At 37.9% G+C, this 14,693-nt stretch overlaps 1 protein-coding gene across 4 annotated transcripts in view; it reads right to left on the minus strand.

Moving 5' to 3' along the window:
* PIEZO2 (piezo type mechanosensitive ion channel component 2) overlaps nt 1–14,693 on the minus strand; it is a gene marked incomplete at its 5' end in the record, with an annotated part of 454,715 nt that overhangs the window by 51,091 nt on the left and 388,931 nt on the right. For 3 of the 4 annotated variants that reach the window (XM_080822189.1, XM_080822187.1, XM_080822188.1), the window contains 4 exons: nt 2,084–2,198; nt 7,573–7,679; nt 11,988–12,059; nt 13,128–13,249. In XM_080822189.1, the coding sequence (XP_080678315.1) occupies nt 2,084–2,198; nt 7,573–7,679; nt 11,988–12,059; nt 13,128–13,249 (416 nt within the window). Of the gene's footprint in view, nt 1–2,083; nt 2,199–6,187; nt 6,287–7,572; nt 7,680–11,987; nt 12,060–13,127; nt 13,250–14,693 lie in introns of all 4 variants that reach the window. The other variant, XM_080822186.1, reaches the window with a different exon arrangement.

A 14,693-nucleotide genomic window follows, 5' to 3' on the forward strand; every position in this document is an offset into this window, starting at 1 on the left:
CTTCCTTTTCTGTGACTTTTGAAGAATTTTAATTTCACAAAAAAACTGTGTCTATTTCCTTTGTAAAGAATCAAAATATAACACATAAGCCTAAAGTTCCCTAAAATCATACCACTTAAACTCAGTCTGTCCACAGAAGAGACTCCTCTCCTACTCCTCCCCCAGAAGTAACCACCGTTATTAATTGCTAAGTATTCTTCCCGATCTTTCTCTTGCATTTGTACACATTATATGCATCCATTAAAAATGCAAAACACTGTCTTGAGGAACTTTGTTGGCTTCCGTTGTTTCGCAAATGGTTTTATAATGTGCATGCCATTTGCAACATAGTACTTTTTATTTAACAATATGTCAAGTTCAAAGTACTGTTGATCCTTGAACAACACAGGTCTGAACCCTGCAGGTTCACTTATATGAGGGTTATTTTTTTATAAATACAGTGCAGTTCTGCAAATATATTTTGTCTTCCTTATGATTTTCTTGATAGCACTTTCTTTTCTCTAGCTTATTGTTCAAATATAGTATATAATGCATATAACATACAAAATATGTATCAATTGGCTATTTATGTTATCAGTAAGGCTTCTGGTCAATAGTAGCCTATTAGTAGTTAAGTTTTTGGGGAGTTAAAAGTTATACGAGAGTTTTGATTGTGTGCAGGTCAGTGCCCAAATCCCCACATTGTTCTAGGATCAACTATAATCCATCTCATTTTTTTAACTACTGAATAGAATTCTAAGTTTTTGTTATTAAATAATACTTGATAAATATTTGTAGATACAGGTCTTGTGCACATATGCATATATTGCTTCAAGTTAAGTCACACTTCTAGAAGTGGGACTGATCATTTAACATTTGAATATTTAACTGTACATTTAACATTTTTTTAAAAAATTTATTATTTTTTTAGATTTTTAAAGATTTTTATTTATTTGTCAGAGAGAGAGAGTGAGAGAGCACAAGCAGGGGGAGCAGCTGGCAGAGGGAGAGGGAGAAGCAGACTCCCCACTGAGCAGAGAGCCCAACATGGGACTTGAACCCAGGACCCTGGGATCAGGACCTGAGCAGAAGGGAGACGCTTAACCGACTGAGCCACCCAGGTGCCCCCAACATTTTTATAGATATCCACACATTGCTCTCCAAAGTGGATACACTACGCCACTACACCATTTATCCTGTTGTATGGGTTGTAACTCATACAAACACTTATTTTTCCACTAGCTCCAAACAGTGATATTAACAAATATTCGGGTTTTTGCCAATCTGATAGATAAAACACACAAACAAACAAGGAAAACAGGATATCAAACTGTTGGTTGTGTTTCTTACATTAGTAGTGAAGCTGGGCTCCTTTTGTCTACTTTTGTTTCCTGATCTGTGAATTATTTTTCATATCTATTCATCTATTGGGTTGAGCTTTTCTTTTACTGCTCTTTAGGAGTTCTTAGTATATCCAGAATACTATTCTTTAGTCATATATATATATATATATATATATATATATATATAATATATATAATGAAAATATTCTTTTCTGAGTGCCCCACTTTCACTTTCACTTTGCTTTTGGTATATAGTTGTAGCTTGGAATTTTTCCTATCTTCGGAAAAGTGTTCCCATTGTATGATTTCAAATGTAATGTTGAAGATGGCCTTGGTAGTTGTGTTTCATTTTTGGCTCCTGATACTGATAGTGTGTTTATCCTTTTCTTCTTAATACAATTTCCAAAAGTTTATCCATCTTACTAATTTTTTTCTAAGAACTGCTTTTCACTTATTGATAGATCTTGTCTTATTACTTCTTTTCTGTGACTCAACATCTGCTTAAAAAATTAATTTTTCCCTCTACTTTCTTTGGATTTATTTTGCTCCTCTCCCTCTTCTCATTTTATAAAATGTATATTCACTTAAATTCATGTTTTTACTTATTCCAAAGGTCTGACATGAGCAATGACGGGCAAGCAGAACTGTGTGCACTCCTTAGAATATGAGGATGATGTTCCTTCAAAGCTTCTGTCCTGCTGTAGCCCAAGGCCACAGAAACAGAGAGTGCTGGCTGGACCCTGCATTCACACAACACTTACCCTCCCCAGATCCTTTTCTCCTTCTTTTCTGTTCTTCTCTTGCAGACCTTTTTTTCTCTTTGCGTCTCTGTCGGAGTGCGGTTTTAGGGTCAGTGATCCAGGCTTGATAAACAAACTGAAGGGGGAAAGTTCAATTATTTTCTGGCTTTTTCATAATTTGAATGAAAAGAAAAGGGACCAACACCAAGCTTCCTGACTTCGGTCATATATATATCTATATGTAAATATAGATATATACACACACATATATTTCTTGGTCATACATATATATATGTTCTTTGGTCATATATATATATATATATATACACACACACACACACACATATACCTGACTTTGGTCATATATATATATATATACATTTTTTTTTCTCCCAGCGCAAACTAAATCTGCTCCCATCTCCCTCAGTATCCTGAGTTGACCTGTGTTCTTTCCATTATCATGAAATGAAATATGAAAACAGACATTGGAGGAGGATATTTCTTCTAGTTTCACAATCCTGAGATACTTTGAGTAACCACCATTCCTCCCAAGTCCCCACGTACCACCACCACTTGTGAGAGTTACTGATTCTTTGTATTACACATGACAGGAATAAGCTGGGCACCTTGCTAAGTGTCACTGGAGTAGTTTCCTCCCCTTGCAAATAAACTTTAAATCAAAAACAAAACAGCTTTTGCTCATTTACTTTGGGAAAATAGCTTTGCACATCTGATACTCTCCCTTGTGAAAAACAGCTATGACCAACAACTTGGGAAAGGGTTTTGTAGATTGATTAGTATTTGGAGAGGAAAAAAATAATGTGATAGTAAGGTTAAAGAGTTATTCCAGAATGTTATGGAAGGAAAACTGTGGTGCTTTTGGTGGCCTTCTGTCATTTTTATTCAAGACCTGAAAATGGTTACATTAATATAATAAAACCAATAACCACCATAGAGCAACTTTCAACAGCCCTCCCACCAACCATCTCCCAAGTCATGCAGAAGGAACCGAAAGAAAGCCTTGATACACAAAGTCAGCCGTAGGTAATCATGAAGCCAAGCAGACATGCTCCTCATGCACCTAAACACACCTAGGTCTCAGGGAAGCTGGGTTTTCTATTACGATGATAAAGGGATGTTTTGTGGGGTCACTTTGTAAACCCAGACACTTCACTGTATTCTCTATTATTTTTGGATTTCTGAAATCTTTGGAAAACACAGTATAAGCAAACCACTGGCATGGTGATGTCAGTAAAAATAAAAGGGGATCCAACTTTTCAATATACAGAAACGTAAAGGTCGTAGTGACTAGGGAAGAATATTTCTTTTTTCTCACTGTAGAAATCTGAATCTATGGGCAATTAACACGAATGGAACATCTGTATTATTTCTGAAAAATAAGCCTGGAAGGCAAAAAATAATCCTATTTTATGCCAAAATGTTTTTTGAGAAAAGAGAAAATGAACTGACTCTGGAAGAAGAACCAAATGAAGGAATTTATGGTAGATGTGTACGAAGCATGCTAACCGGGAACTCCATCAAGAGTATCTTTGCCAAGTGTGTAAATCACCTTGCTTATTAAACCTGCCACCTACCAAAAAAAAAAAAAAAATAACTTTGAGGTTTAGTACATTAATAAGCAAACTTGCTTCAGAAAAATATTGATTCTTTTACGAAAATCTGAACTGCTAAACACAAGAAATTTTCAGGTTTAAGAGCAACATCTGATGACAAGTCCTTTAAAGAAAGAGTCATGAAAATATTGCTTTTAGATAAAGCCAGCATCCCCAAAATGGAAAATTAAAAAGTAACTAAGGATCTGTGAATGTATTAGGTGTATAAGTTGGAGGAGTGCTTTTGTTCTGGGGGAAAATGGAGAGGGAGAGTGAGAAGGAGAGAAGAGAAGGGGCATTTAGGACAGAATTGTAGAACTCTCGAAGAAGGGTGAGTGCCATTATTAAAAGGAAATTCCTGGTTCTACCTATGATCCCTAAATGATTAAGCCCATCAGTGCTTTCTCACTGAGATGAGAATTTACATAATTCAAACAAGGGGAAACAAGAGAGTAGGAGAAAATCTTATGAGGGGTCCCTATTTGTAGGTAAACTATCTTACTGTTGATATTTGGAATTACAAACTCTGTAGAGTGCCGGGAATATTTGACAGAAGCTCAGTCTGACTGTTTCAGGAAATGATGGTAACGAAGCAGGAGGAAAGATCCCACTTCTGAGTCAAGAAATAGCAGTTTTTTTTTTACTAGAACTGCTCAGTTCTCACATCGTAACTATAACCACCATCCAAGTTCATGGGTGTACACACCACTAACCAAGTGAAAGAAAATACATGAAAATGTCCATAAATGACCTTTGGTTTCTTCAAATTGCGACCATTAGTCTGTATTCTTAAGATAAGATAACTAAAGTTAAATCTTATTTATTTATTTATTAACTTCATCTTAAGTTTTATCTTAAGTCTGGTCATGTGATTTTATCTTAAGTTTTATCATATATTTTAGGGGAAAATGAGGTTCACTTTACTGAAAATGTACTATGCAAAAAGCATTTAATTTTTTAAAAAGGATAGAACTTTATGGAAGTGGATGGAGATTTTTCACTGAAATTGACAAAATTTAATAAACTGTCCTTTAATTCATGTGTGACCCAAGATATTATGTTGTTTGTAAGAAGTTTTCTTGTTTGTTTATTTTTTAAAATTTATATATATATATATATATATACACCAAAGAAGTATATACACATATGTGTATATATACACATATGTATGTATATATTCTTTCCTTTTTTTTTTTTTAGAAAGGGAGTTGGTGGGGGGCAGAGGGGTAGAGGGAAAGGGGCAGAGAGAATCTTAAGCAAGCTCCATGTCCAATGTGGAGTCCGATGTGGGGCTTGATCTCACAACCCTGAGATCATGACCTGAGCCTGAGTCAAAGTCAGAGGCTTAACCGATGCACGTAGGTGCTCCTTTGTTTTTATTTTAAAGTAAGATGGAGGATAATTTTGTTACAATCTTTCATGTAAATTCTTAAATATGAATGGAGAGACTTGCATGGTAGTCATAAAAGCGAAAAGAAAAAGAATCCCAAGGCAGTGAACACATTGAATATTAAACTAACAATCAGAATCCCAGCATTTGAAAAATGGGAGGAACCTGGAAGTTTAGAATCCCCGGGCCCACCCAAGATGGACCAGCGGCTACCTTTCCTTTGGGCACTCAAGAGAAACACAGAATTATAAGTGCCGTAGGCAGGACCTGCTTTCTTTACATCACCCGCATTTAAATAAGATCCCAGGTGAAATGGGAAAAGTGCTGGTCTCCCTCACTGTCCAAACATCTGGTTAACATGTGAGCATAAAGACCTAAGAGTTTAAATGCCTGCCCCAGATTACATCCACAGAACCAGCTTTCTACAAAGTACATGACTAGGAGTTCACTATTTATGATTTTCAGTAAGGAGTGACTAGAGCATGGGTAGCTGGATAATTTCTGCTGTGCGTTGGCTAAATTGACCAACAGCATTCTCACATTTTATTCTGCACTCTCTGGGGTGACGTGGGAGTGAGAAGCCACACAGACCTGACGCGACAGCCCAGCCTAGGGAGGGGCTGAACTACAGTCAGAAGAGTAAATGGAAGACGATACCCAATTTAGGCAAGATGGAGCCTTGAAAAGGAAGCCAACAAGGAGATGAAGCAAAATGAGTCTTTTATTAGGCTCGTTCGTAATTTTACCAGCTTTCTGAGAATAATAATCACACATTTTACACATCACGACTGATGCATGCAACCAGATGTGACCTTTTTAAAAATGAGACGTGACTTAGGCAAAACTACGAGAAGGACAGAGTAGACGTGTATCTGCATTTTCTCGCTCTATGTTTTGACAGGCTCTGGTATCAGCTGAAGAACGAAGATCAAATAATAGGAAATGTGGCTTCTTGAAACTCTACTTGGAAAGGTTTGCCTACAGTTGTAAGTTCTCATGCTTCCTCCATTGTGTGATCTATAGAACAGGGAAAATGCAGATGTAGGGCAACAGGGAATCTGCTTATCTAAAGTTCTACGGAGCGGAGGGTCACACACCACACGTCAGTGAAACGTCAAATACCTTTGCAGCTCTGATTAAATACTGAAGAATAGTTTTGGGAAGTTTAATGACAGACTTTGGCAAGGCTAAAATGGCAGACGCAAACTTCCCAATAGCTCTCTACAAAGAAGGACAAAGCAAGAGTGATTAGTAGAAAAACACCAATGAGTAATAACTTAATACATGACGTCAGTATGAGTTCGTCTCTACAATTACATCAACTAGGTTAAAATGTGCCCATCTCTGAAGCTAGAATAAAATGTGCTCTGCTCAGAGATTAGGAATGAGGAAAAGAGTTGTTGCGTGTAATCCGTAAACATGGCGGGCGTGACCATGTTCTCTCCTTCGCTGAATGAAGAGTGGTGGTTATAAGAAAAATCATTAGAGTAAAATAAACGAGTCATTAGTATTTGACAAGCCAGCCGCACACATGCACACAGATGCCGTCTTCAAGACATAAATTCGGGTAGCGATAGGGTCGGTGAGAAAGCATCAGAGCAGGGTGTCTCCACAAATATTTTAGTTCTTTAATTTCATTGGGAATACAGTAGCGGATGTAACCCTCCAGTCTGAGAAGACCTAGCCAGCAAAGGAGCCATGACCTTTTCATGGACACATCAAGAGGCTTGATGGATATCACCCTATATGTCTTGCGGTATAATAACAGAAATAACAGTCCTAACACATGACTCCTTCATAAAAGAAATATATATCAAACTTTCACCCTGCATGTAGCTCTACTGACCAGTCCTCATCTTTAACAAACATTGATTAGACATTCCCTGGATACACCATACTGGGCTTTTAAGCTATGTAACTAAGACTGATCTGGCAGTTTCTGAAAAAGAAAGGCAATTAAGCTGGAAAAAAAAAAAATCAGAACTGTGTTAGCTATTTCCAGGATTTCAATCAATTCTCAAACATTTGGCAACACAAATGAAATGGATTCTCAAGATTTGAAGTACCATTTAAATGACCATTTGTTGCCAAAGAAAGCAAGTGCTTCATTTTTATGATCAGCTAGTTCACATATCAAAATATAAGTCCATTCAAGTGGTTCAAAGCGATGCCAGACAAGTCTTCTTCACCTCGTACTTGTAACAGAAAAATAAAGTTCACCCAAGGAAGCTTTATTTTTTTTAAAAATAGCATCAGAAGACTTTTTTGATGCAAGTGAAGGAAGACCTGGTGGGAACAGTGTTCTTTGCAGTAATTATACTGATGCTGACAGCAAGCAGCATTAGAGTTTAATGAGGAATAAACAATTTCAGGTGGAAATCAAAAACATCTGGAAGCTGTGACACACATGAACACAGTGGCAGAAGTCTAGGACTGCAATCAAGATCTGTCAGAAAGAAAAGCTCGTCAGCTAGCAGAGGAGCTGGTTTTCCCAACCCCATAATTACCTGGAAAGCTGACCTTCTCGGAGGTTCTTCATCTTCCTTTTTTAATTCTTCCTCTTCCTCCTCTTCACTATCCGTTTCAAACAAGTAATAATCTCCACTCCTGACCACTAAGCAAAACAAAATATTTACTTATTTCTTGGAAGAGATATGAGATCATTAAGGGCTTATTCATGAAATGCCCTTCCCCAAAATACACAAACTCTCCACAAAAGACCACAGCAAGAGATGTTGATAGAAAGGAAAAGACAAGAGATGAAGAGAACTCATTCTGGGCTAACACTACTTGGTGTTGGCGTGGTTGGGTCTACAGAGTGTGAGGCCTCGTCTACACTGTGTAAGAAAACCGGCCACTACTGGGTTCATCTGATAGTTTCTTCCTTCTTCAGTGTCAATTTTACACAGATGCGTCAGATCAACTCTGCAGCAACCCGTTTTGTTACCAAGATGGCCAAAATAATGGCTAGAAAACTGTTAAGAGTTTCATAGTTCAGACGATTTGGCAATTTGGGTCCTTTAGACGAGGCCAAAGTGAAGTGGAAGATTTGGTGTTGTCTGAAGGGGTTGAGTGTGTGGTAGAAATGCCAGTCAGGATGGTTCAGGACCAAGAATCAGCATCACCAACTTCCGCTTCACTTTCTACTGTGCAGACCTGGCTCCTCCACACGTGACACAGGGACATGACACATATGGCAAGACATTTGGAAGAGTTAAAAAAACAAACAAACAAACAACAACAACAAACACATTGCCATGAGGAGGAAATGGGCAGAACAGGAAAAAAAGAATACAACCGCAAAAACACCACTACCACACTCTGGCTGTTTCTACACATAGCATGGGACAGACTGAGGCAGGGCAGACAGGGTCCGTATGTTTTGGCACTGTTAGGCTTCTGGTCAACCAGGAGGTCCGGTTACCTACTGAAGTGTGAGGAGAACCGTACTGACCATAAGACTCAAAGCACAAACAGTACGGATTGCCCTTGTCTTGCCTGATATTTTCCCTGCAAGAACATATTGCTGTGTTAAAACTTAGGAGCAGAGAAAGTGGAAATGTCCAGAGACTTAAAGAAATTTGAGAATCCAATCTTTTATTAGTTTGAGCATTATTTTAAGTTGATCAGGGAAAAGAGACCCAGCATATACATTTCTGATGCTACAAGAACTGTACCATCATTGCAGGAAAAAATATGAATTATTTTCAAGTTATATTCAAGTTTTCAAATGCTGAGGTGTCTTTTGGACGACATCACATGATGTCTTTGGTTTTCTTTTGGATTCATATGTTGTAAGGTAATGGAAAACCTTGGCTTGTTTAAAATTAGTTGCTTGAATATCACTAAACATGGTCAAAAAGGTAAATAATTTTGCCCATGATTTCAGACGTATCTGAAGCCTCCATCCGTGAAGATGCAGAGTGAATGAATTGGGCCTTATATCCTTGAACAGAAGCACTGTAATTTGTTACTTGTATTTTGAAGAAAGAACCAGACCCAGAATACTGGGTCCAGGCCCGAGGGAATAAATGCAGTACAACATAAGGTAAGAATAAGCAAGAACAAACCAAAGTTACAGCATTACATTTGACAGTGGGGAAGACCATTAAAGTAATGCCTTCATGTAAGCTCAGACATTTGCAGGAAAGTTACATGGATTCTATGTCACATGGTCATTTGGTAAAAACAGAGTATCACCAGATTGAGCATTTTACCCTCATTATAGGCTCTAAAATCAACAATAGCTTAAAGTGTATTCAATCATACCTTCTATGACGTTTACTCATGTGGACACAGGGGAGCCAAAAAAAGTGTTCATCTCAAGCAGTGCCAACATTGATTTGATCCTTTAAAAAAACTACGAATTTGTATGCGAGAAGTAGAATTCACACATTAAAAAAGGCAGCAAGTGTTTAAGGAAAGTCTCCTATTGTTTTATAGAATGTTACTGAAATAAAAGTAGGAAAACCACAGAAAATGTTTTCTTCTGTGCTAGCTGCTAATAAGAAGTAGAGAAAATCTTGTATCTACATCAACTAGTTCAGAGACAGCTCCTGCCTGCAGCCTGTGTCCATGAACATATCCTGGATACTGATGTTCTTGCTGCTGCACTGAGTGTGGAAATGACTTTTAAAATCCTACCTCTTGTAACCCCAGAAAGCTGGACCTTGATTTCGATATTTAACAACGGAGTGAGGCATGTCATTGTTTTAGGCAGTACTGAATTGGCACGGACACACACTATCCTTGAATGGAAGGTATCATTGAACAGCAATAATGCGATCGTATGTGTGCACATAGGTATGGAAGTGGAAGGTTTGCCACCTACAGACTAGGTTAAGATCTTGACTGCTTGCCGGTAATATGAACAACATAGAGATGTTATCGTATCACGGACAGACTCACATGAGGGTGTTCCAAGTACCCGCATTCTCATATTCCACACCTGCATGAAATATCTATTTAAAAGCCCAGCGGCTCAAGAGATCAAAATAAGGGCTTTTAATAAAGTGCTTCTGGTTCTAAAGATAAATTTTGGAACTCATCATGGTCTAAAAAAATAATCCACATACTCGTTCCTTTCCTTTCCTCACAAGCTTGTAAAAGGAAACACAGTTTGCTGAAAAATTTTAACACCACAGTCAGAATCTGATTCCAAACTATGAATTGCACACATTCCTGCATTATTGCACCAAGAGGTGTTGTAACAAGGCACGTTTAATTTAATACCGGTCTTTAAGAACTTGCTATAATGAGGGTGAAATGAATCAGAAAACTAAAGTCAATAACCTTCACGAGAAGTTCTTTAAATTATTACCAACTTGGGAGATGATTATCAAAGACCATATCCAATTCCTTCCAAAATGCAATGTTTAGATCAAGAAAAGGAAAGGCAACTATGATTGCAATGGGAATTTACCCCAGGTGAAAGAGAAAACTCTCAGTATGAAACAATTTTGAAATGGATAGGTCTGTCTAAACTAGCAAAGGGCCCTTTAAAAACAGAAAGATAGGCACAGTTTACTTGTGACTTGATAGAAATAGGCTTATAGTGTACTGCCTGTGACTTTAGTAGGATGAACATGGCCAATGAACAATACATTAAAGAGTCACACAGAATTTCCACCTGAATCTTTGTCTTTTGACTTGGCAGCAAACGAAAAAAGCTCTTTAAAACTCATGGATTTTTTTTTTCCGCCATAAGGCTAGAAATTCAATATCTGAGATTAAATTTAATGACATCCAGGTATACTGAGCAAATTTTGTACAATACTTTCCAAAATTGGCTTGCTGATTAAAAAATATTAATTTTGGGGTGAGAGAAGCCAATGCCATATCTCAGTGATGCCAAGAAATTAGGCATGGCAAAAGATTCCAATCAATTTGACTTTCTTGTGATTCTGAAGATCCTGTTAGTAGAGTCTCTCCCACCGTCATGCGATGTTGTGGTCCTTGGTGATAATCCCTGTTGGGTCACATTAGCTAGACATAAAAGCCTGAAAATATTATAATTAATGTGCAAAATGATTAATAATTATTCTGTAGTCTAACAAATATAAGGTGAGACCAAAATGAATCATTCTGTTCTAAGACCATCCACTGGCCAATAGCTAGTGATATTTTGTATGTTAAGCAGAACAAATATAGCCACTGAGTTCCGTAATTCCTCATTCCTTTTATGATCCGCAGGGAAACACAGTAATTCTCTGTGACTGTGACGCTCTGCTTTTCAAAACCTGTTGTCTGCCTTTGCTCTTAATTGGTCATGGCTGTTTGCTGGAGGCTGCTGCCATGCCACATGCTGGGTTTTGGATTGGGAGTGTAATTTGAGAGCCTTTAGAAACTGGGGAAGAGGCAGAGTGAGAAAGTGAATGCATTTTAAGTCATCCTGATGTTATATTTGATAAATTGCTAAAAAAAGTACATGCAAATAAAATCAAAGCTCTGGGGGTGAGGGGAGGAGAGACTCACTGGCATCCAAACCCAGTGCCTTACAAAGAGGGTCACAGACTCTTTGAATTTAATGATTATTCTCCCAGGAGGAGCCAAAACTCATTTTTAATAAGGGTTTTCAGCAATAAGATAAATACACAGCAGCAGAACTCTAGACCTCAGAATCAGATAAAATGGTAGCAATTCATCTTCCCTTTCTGAGCCCGCAAATGGTGCTCGGGAGTGTGTCAGCCATATGCTGGGCTTTCTTCAGCCAGCATGGTAACCCCGGTGGGTTTCTCGGGAAGATTCCATCTCCGGGGCCCAGAGACCCATTCACATCACAATTTTCCTACACTCTGACCCCCTATCAAGTCACAAGGATCAAACCATGCATAGAACACACAGGTCATAGGGACGCCTGAATTCTGGTCAAGGATATAAGGGTTAGAATCGATGAAATCGTAAGAGGATCGAGAAAACCTACTGGAAGCATGATCAACCCAAGGCCGCCACCACTGCTTTTTTTTGCCCTTGGCTTTCTGTTTGTCTGCTTCTCCTAAAATAAAATATGTCCAAATATTAATTCTTAGGAAGTGAGAAAACAAATTTTGAAAACCACGCTTTAACAACTCAATTGTCAAAATCTAGACAAGTCATAAAAGTACATCAGAGGTCAGGGAAATGAACCATATTGAGTCTGAAATGTTTATACATATGAGCAAGTTGATTTCACAAGGCAAGTACTAAGTGTTCTATGAACATTATGCCACATTTTCACTTTCTTTTTAGTACTGCAGGGCATATAAAGAAACATAAAAAAGAAAGGATTATCTCTCAAAAAGGCATCTCACACTGAATTCTCCATTGATTTAACAGAAAAGAAGCATCACCTAAATTTTATAAGATAATTTAGTGGCAAATAATTTGTAAAAATGCCTATATTTCAATAATCAGAAATTTCCTTGTGATTAGTTTAAGGCATGGTTGGAAAAATATAAATTTATTGGGGATTAATAGATGCTATGCCCTGGAAAATACCATGCACTATTTCTCCATTCCCTTCAAATAGAAAAGCATGCAAACATTTATAAGAAGACCTTTCAAACTTAATGATATAACAAATCTATAATCCGATATAATAAATATATATTTCATGTTCAGTTTCATTGGAACAGACAATAATTAAAGCATATCTTATCTACCATTATTCAGATGTCACATAAAATATGCATATATACTCAATATTTGTTTAGAATTTATAGAAATTAAAGACAATAACTGTAGTCTGTCTCTGAAATACCTTCCCTAAAGGAATAAATTAAGCAAATCCATGCTCATTTTCTTCAGAAACCCATCTCTGTGAAACAAACACTAGGTGGGGGGGTGATTAAAGTGGTTTTGCTGAAGAGGAGTTACTCGTAAGATCACGGAGTCATTAAATATGTCCTTAACGAAACAAATACATGTATCCCATTCACAATCGGAAGATAAAACTTGCTAAGTTCAAAAAAAAAATGTGATAATCCTGGCAGAATAAGAATAATGTTATGTAACAGCCCTCCCCGTACTCATGCTATCATTCAACGTTAAGCTACTTGAACAAGAGGGAAACGTCTTGACATACTTTCGTCATCCTCTTCAGAGAGTTTTTGGATGTCTTGACCTTCCCCTGATTCCTGGGTCAAGCTCAGCATCCTCTCCTTACCCTTTTTGTATTTCTGTTGCCTGGCTTTGATGCGATCCATCCTGGAAAATAGAAGAGCCACAGCAATGCCGAGACCACACCCAGAGTAATCACCTGGTTGGTTTGCGTTGAAACTTGTATGGATGGGACTTATGAATTTTTTTTTAAATTTTTTTTAATTTTTATTTTTTTTAAAGATTTTATTTACTTATTTGACAGACAGAGATCACAAGTAGGCAGAGAGGCAGGCAGAGAGAGAGAGGAAGGGAAGCAGGCTCCGTGCTGAGCAGGGAGCCCGATGCGGGGCTCGATACCAGGACCCTGGGATCATGACCTGAGCTGAAGGCAGAGGCTTTAACCCACTGAGCCACCCAGATGCCCCTGAATTTTTTTTTTTTTAAATCAGCAACACACACCTGCTTGGGAGTGTCTGTATGTGTGTACACAGATACAACCATATTACTTGGCTCTGTGTAGATGCTCATCTCCCTAAGATGATCACAATTATGTGAAGGTTTGATATGCAATACTTGATGTCCACTTATGCCTCGTACCACAGCCATTTTGAACGTGGTATAGGATGAAATGTAAATCCTTTATCCTCCCAGGATTTGCAATTTTAAAAAATTAGGAACTGTCTAGCTCATGCAGTTGTGAAGATCCAATGAAAAGGGGTGAAAGTGTGAGAGCTGTTTTGTAAAAAGCAAGTTGCTCTGCGGATATTCATAAATATTCTCTGAGACCGCACGACTCTTCTCTATTTCAAATCTAATCTCTGATCAGTTCTGGAAAAATGATTTAGTGTGTCTTTGATTATTGAGTCAGTGCCTTTTATTTTGTCTGCTTATTCAGGAAGTCCGACTCTTCAGAAACTACAATGTTGACCGGACCTGTCCTCTTGCGGTGTTCCATTTCTTAATTTAGCTTCTTAAAATTCTGCTCAGGTTTTTAAGCTAAGTGCCATTTCCGCTTCCTGTGGCTTAAACAACACTTTTAGCTTCTCTTTTGCAATGATTATTACCTTCATTGTTTTACATCCTGACTTTCTGTCACCTAAGAGGATGTATTCTTAAACGGAAAAACTAAGTGAAGTGGATGATAGTAAACAGGTCTTCCTAACGGGTAAATAGGAACTCATTCTACATGTGGGTCCACATTTGTTGCTTGTCTAAGCCTGATGTGGATAACTAGAAGCAACAATGGTGACAGTTATACCATAACTGCTTATATAATAGTTTATATATCTCATATCTTTGATTCTGGAAATAACCCTGCTATGGGATGGTGTAATTTATGCTAGAAAACATTTCTGAGTGGGAAGGTGGGGGAAGAGCTGGGAAATGAGGTCAGAACGGAATGAAGGGGTCTCAGCAAACCTGGGGAATTTTCCCTGAGTGTGGGGGGGTGGTGATGGAGGATGGAGGATGGAATTTCTGCTTTTCTGGAGAATGTGGGTAGGTATGGAATTCTGTGGTCATCCGTTCCTAAACCCAGCCCCTAAATGAA

The sequence above is a fragment of the Martes martes genome (assembly GCF_963455335.1).
Source record: "Martes martes genome assembly, chromosome: 13".
NCBI lineage: Eukaryota > Metazoa > Chordata > Mammalia > Carnivora > Mustelidae > Martes > Martes martes.